This window comes from Monodelphis domestica, chromosome 1, assembly GCF_027887165.1.
Source record: "Monodelphis domestica isolate mMonDom1 chromosome 1, mMonDom1.pri, whole genome shotgun sequence".
NCBI lineage: Eukaryota > Metazoa > Chordata > Mammalia > Didelphimorphia > Didelphidae > Monodelphis > Monodelphis domestica.
The window spans coordinates 4,816,041-4,821,040 of record NC_077227.1 but is presented as its reverse complement, the minus strand read 5'-3'; the positions used below and the strand labels follow the sequence as shown (position 1 = coordinate 4,821,040).

Below are 5,000 nucleotides of genomic sequence, written 5' to 3'. Positions count from 1 at the left end.
GAGCCCCGGTCTGGGGCGGGAGGCCCTGGCGGACCCCAGGCTTCTGGAGCCCAAATCATGAGAGCCGAACTCAAGTCAGAGAAAGGAAAAGAGCGAGAAAAGCTGGAAGCAAAAGAAAGCCTCGAAACAGGGAAGAGACGAGGGAGAACCAAAGAGGTCAAAGCAAGGCGAGGGACGGGCAGGCTGAGCACAAACATGAGGCACGAAGGGCGGGAAGGCGTGGGGGACGGACACGGGGGGGACGGACACGGGGGGACGGACACGGGGGGATGGACACGGGGGGAAGGACACGGGGGGGACGGACACGGGGGGACGGACACGGGGGGATGGACACAGGGGGAAGGACACGGGGGGGAACGGACACGGGGGGGACGGACACGGGGGGATGGACACAGGGGGACGGACATGGGGGGACGGACATGGGGGGACGGACACGGGGGGATGGACACAGGGGGACGGACATGGGGGGACGGACATGGGGGGACGGACACGGGGGGACGGACATGGGGGGACGGACACGGGAGGCCATGGGGGGATGGACACGGGGGGACAGACATGGGGGGACGGACACGGGGGGACGGATACGGGGGGGACGGATACGGGGGGGATGGACACGGGGGGACAGACACGAGAGGCCGTGGGGGGACGGACACGAGGGACGGACACGGGGGGGATGGACACGGGGGGGATGGACACGGGGGGATGGACACGGGGGGGACGGACACGGGGGGACGGACACGGGGGACAGACACGGGGGGGGACGGACACGGGGGGACGGACACGGGGGGGATGGACACGGGGGGGACGGACACGAGGGGACGGACACGGGGGACAGACACGGGGGGGGATGGACATGGGGGGACGGACACGGGGGGGATGGACACGGGGGAGATGGACACGGGGGATGGACATGGGAGGCCGTGGGGGAGGGGGGGAGCCATGGCGGAGGGGAAGCCCGGAGCAGAGCTGGGGGCAGCGTGGCTCAACAGAAAGGATGGAGCGAAAAAGCAAGGCAAATCAAAGAGACGTGTAACGTGTGCCTACCATTTTCCAGATAAGAAGGGGCCGTACCTTCTGACGGGTCAAGGCGGCGGGCCCGCCTTCCGTGCTTGGAGTTGTTGTGCACAAACATGTTGTCAGACACAGCCAGCACGTGGCCGTCCACGTTGACTGTGGTGGACACGACAACCTGCCGGGAGAGAGAGGCTCGTGAGAGGCCCCGGGCAGCCCCGTCTCCCCCCCGCGGGAGGGAAAAGGGGGTCCCTGGGTGTCGCGGACGCCCCCCGCCAGGGGCTGGTTCGGGGCTCCCGGCGGGCCTTTGGCTCCGATGGTTCCTCTTCAAACTGGCTGCGGCGAGGGGGGCTCCCGGGAGGCGCAAGCGAGTCCTGGGAAGGCTGCGGCCCGGCCGGCCGGGGACGGGGGAGTTCGTGCCGCTGGACTCGGTGCCCCCCCAGCCCCCCGACACCCCCATTTCCCACTTCTGAGCCGGAGGGTCCGCGGGCCGGGATCCGCCGCTGCTCTGGAGTGCAGCTGGCCGGAGTGGGGAGCCCGAGTGGGCGGCGGGGAGGGAGGAGGCTCCGAGGCTCCTCCGGCCCTGCTCTGGCTCCCCCCCGCCCTCGGGGCACGGAAGGGCCCAAAAGGCCCACCAGAATTGGGCAGGTGAACCAGGCCGCGGGGGGGTCTGCTTGGAGGTCAGGGAATGGGCGCCCCCACAGGGCTCCGGACGCCCGGCTGGGCAGAGGCTCCGCTTCGGGCCGGCCCCCCGCAATATCCTGCACCCTCTGCACGCCGGCCTGGCCACGGACGCCCCTCTTCGCGCCTTCTGCAGCGTTCGGCCCCCCGTCTACAGGCCGTACCCCAAGGAGTGGCCGTGAGCGTCCCAGGAGCCGTCCGGGCTCAGGCCTGGAGGGGGCGTCGGGCCGGGGCCTCCCTTTCACAGAGGAGCGACTTGCGGCTGGTCGATCCTTTAGTCATCACCTCGATGGCGAGGTTGGGGCAGAGATGCCGACGACGAGCCATTTCCTGCTCCAGCTCATTTTACAGCTGAGGAAACCGAGGCAAGCAGATTTTAGTCTTGCCCAGGGTCACAAGACCAAGACGTGTCTGAGGCGGAATCTGAACCCAAGTCTTCCTGACTCCAGAACCTGATCCGGCCACTAGTCCGAAGTCACAAGGCAGTCCGTGGACAAGCCGATCTCCTCCCTGGAGCGGGGGGCGGGCCCTGTCTTCTCTCTGCCCCCATTTCCCAGATGAGGAAACCGAAGCCAATAGAGGCCAGCGACGTGCCCCGCGTCACCCAAGCAAGCGTCTGAGGGAGAATTCTCACTTTTCAGCCCCATCTCTCTCTCCTCCTTTGAACCCGGATCCCCAGACTTGAAGGCCAACCGCCTTCCTGTGGCTGGACGCTGCTTGTAGGTGTCACTCGAGGCTCCTCCCCAGCCTCATCGCGTCCACCTTCCATCTGCTCCCAGGCAGGGGGTTGGCTCAGCCCTTCCGGCCTCCTGAACGGAGGGGAGGCGAAGGGGAGGCGGTAAGAATGCTTTGAGAGCAGGGAAAAGGCCGCAGGTCAGCCGGGCGGGGCTCCCTGGTGCGCCTTCCAAAGGTGCGGAGACCATCGCAGCGCCCATCGCCCGTGGCTGAGGCTTCGTCCGGCCATCGGGAGGGGGGGGGGGCACATTCCGGGTCTGTCCTTCTGCTCAGACGGGGGGTGGGGTGGGGGGGTGGGGGCTCGTTCCGGGTCTGACCTTCTGCTGGGGGGGGGGCTCGTTCCAGGTCTGACCTTCTGCTGGGGGGGGGGCTCGTTCCGGGTCTGACCTTCTGACCTTCTGCTGGGGGGGGGCTCGTTCCGGGTCTGACCTTCTGACCTTCTGCTGGGGGGGGGCTCGTTCCGGGTCTGACCTTCTGCTCAGGGGGGGCGGGGGGGGGGGCTCGTTCCGGGTCTGACCTTCTGCTCGGTTCCGATGGATCGATATTGCCCAAGTGGGGGAGACGGAGCCCGGCTAGATGGCGACTGGGGCCCCCGAGGGCAGGGAGACGCGTTCCCAGAAGGCTTGACCCGGGAGAAGCCGAACAACGGGCGGGTGGTTCTGAGTCGCCACCCCGGGGGGCTCGGAGCTGTTGAGGCCCAGGCAGGGCCGCAGACGTCCGCGGGGTCGTCCTTCGGTGACCGGCCTTCCTGCAGGGAGCCCGGGAGGCCGAGCCCAGGCCGGAGGACAGCCGGCCGGCGATGCGGCCTCCCTCCAAGCGAGGTCTGGCTGAGGGGGACCCGCCAGCCGCCATCGGGCGTGAGCCGGAGGAGACAGCCTGGGCGCGAGGCGTCCTCTGAAGGGGGGCCGAGGCGCCCGGCACGCAGTAGGCGCTCGGTCGGGAGGTGGGAGCAGCGTCTTGGCTTTCTGCTGAGGCTGAAGAAGAGCCTCCCCTAAGGGAGAGCCGAGACCCGGCAAGGTCACAGGCCGGCCAGCACACAGTGGGGCTGCATAAATGCTCCGAGACCCAAAGCAAATTCTGGCCCGCCAAACACCGGTGATGTTTTAGGCGATGAAACGCTCAAGTGGAATCGGCTGGTTCCGTTTGGGGCTTCTACTAGAAGCACATTTTATTTTCCTTTCAAAAAGCGATTCCCAATGATTTTCCATCTGCCTGGGCGGGAACGCCTGCGTCAAGCCCAGGGGAGCCTGCGCAGGGACGCCGTCCTTGAGCTCCTGCTCAGCACGCTCCGGATGGCTCGGGCCAAGGCAGAGGGCAGGCGGGCAGCCAGGGCCGGCCGGCAGAGCTGTCGGCCTCTGCGTGGCCGGAGGGAGCAGGGAAAGGGGCCAAAGGACTTTGTTCCTTAAATGCCCGACTCAGAGCACCCCCGTGACTTGGGGCTCTAATCAGTCCCGGCCTGGCCTGCGGCAGGCCGGCAGCCTCATCCCAAGCCCGCCTTGACCGGCCTCTAGGGACAAGTTCTTTGACTGCGGATGGGACGAGTAGCGTCAGGCTCCCACCTCCCACCTGAGGGCGGGAGGAACCCAGCCTGAAAGCTGGCGGGGAAGGGTAGGGGCCGCCCCCTCCTTTTACCCGGAGGGAACCGTGGCCCGGGCATTGGCCAGGCTCAGACCCTCCCAAGCCAGCACATTCTACGAGGCGTCCCTTCGCTTCCCTCCAAGGTCTGTTTTCCCAACAAACTTCCAGAGCTGGCCAACCAACATGGCGTGGAAGCGTCTGCTAGGCCCAATCGGGCGCTTTCAGAGGTGTACCTGGAATCTCCGCATGTCTCGGGGGTTGCCTGCATTCTTCAAACAGTTCTGATTGCACTTGAGGAAAAACTTGAGAAAGAATCTACAAAGACACAAAAAGGGAGTCGGTTAGGTGCGTCCATCCAGAGATGCAACTGTAAACATTTTACAAGGGCAGACATATGGGGGGGCAACGGGGGAGCCGTGGGAGCCCTCTCCGGGGACCTCATCCACGTGAGCTCGGGCGAGTCCCGGAGTTGGGGTGCACGCAGGTTCGCTTGTGGGGAGCCTGGGCCCCTGGACAGGCCGGCCCTTCCAAGCTCTGAGCGGCTACAGGGAGGGGGGATGTCCTGGCTGCCTATTACATGGGGCAGCTTGGGCCTGGCGGGGAAAGGAGGGCCCTCACCACAGCTGGCCATTAACTGCCAGGAAATGCCCGACCCACAGGTCATTATTCCTTAAGCAAACACTTTTCATATGGATTTTGGGAGAGTTTGGCTTTATAGTCGCAATATGGACGGCTCTCTAGGAAGCACGTGAGGACTTTTGTGGAAAGGGGGAGCCAGTGATTTCTGTGGAATGTACGTGGAGGCTGTAAAAGGGGGACTGAGAAATTCTGGGGGTGGCAGGAAATGGTCCCGGCTCTTTCAGTCTGGGGAGAATTCTCCTGTGAGCTGGAGCCACCATAAGGTGTAGGAGGGACCCCAAACTTTGGCCAAGCCTCGCAGCCGTGTCTTGGACGTCTTAGGACATCAAGCTGGCGAGGGGGTGTGGAACCAGGCC

General features: G+C 65.6%; 1 protein-coding gene across 20 annotated transcripts in view; it reads right to left on the bottom strand.

Annotated features, from left to right (window-relative positions):
• Positions 1-5,000, bottom strand: part of EBF3 (EBF transcription factor 3) — a 142,435-nt gene that overhangs the window by 45,568 nt on the left and 91,867 nt on the right. For 11 of the 20 annotated variants that reach the window (XM_056794976.1, XM_056795047.1, XM_056794979.1 and 8 more), the window contains exons 7-8: positions 4,239-4,320; positions 1,045-1,189 (exon numbers count right to left, since the gene is read on the bottom strand). In XM_056794976.1, coding sequence (XP_056650954.1) covers positions 1,045-1,189; positions 4,239-4,320 — 227 coding nt within the window. The remainder of the gene's footprint in view (positions 1-1,044; positions 1,190-4,238; positions 4,321-5,000) is intronic. The other 9 variants (XM_056794995.1, XM_056795002.1, XM_056795033.1 and 6 more) reach the window with 1 other exon arrangement.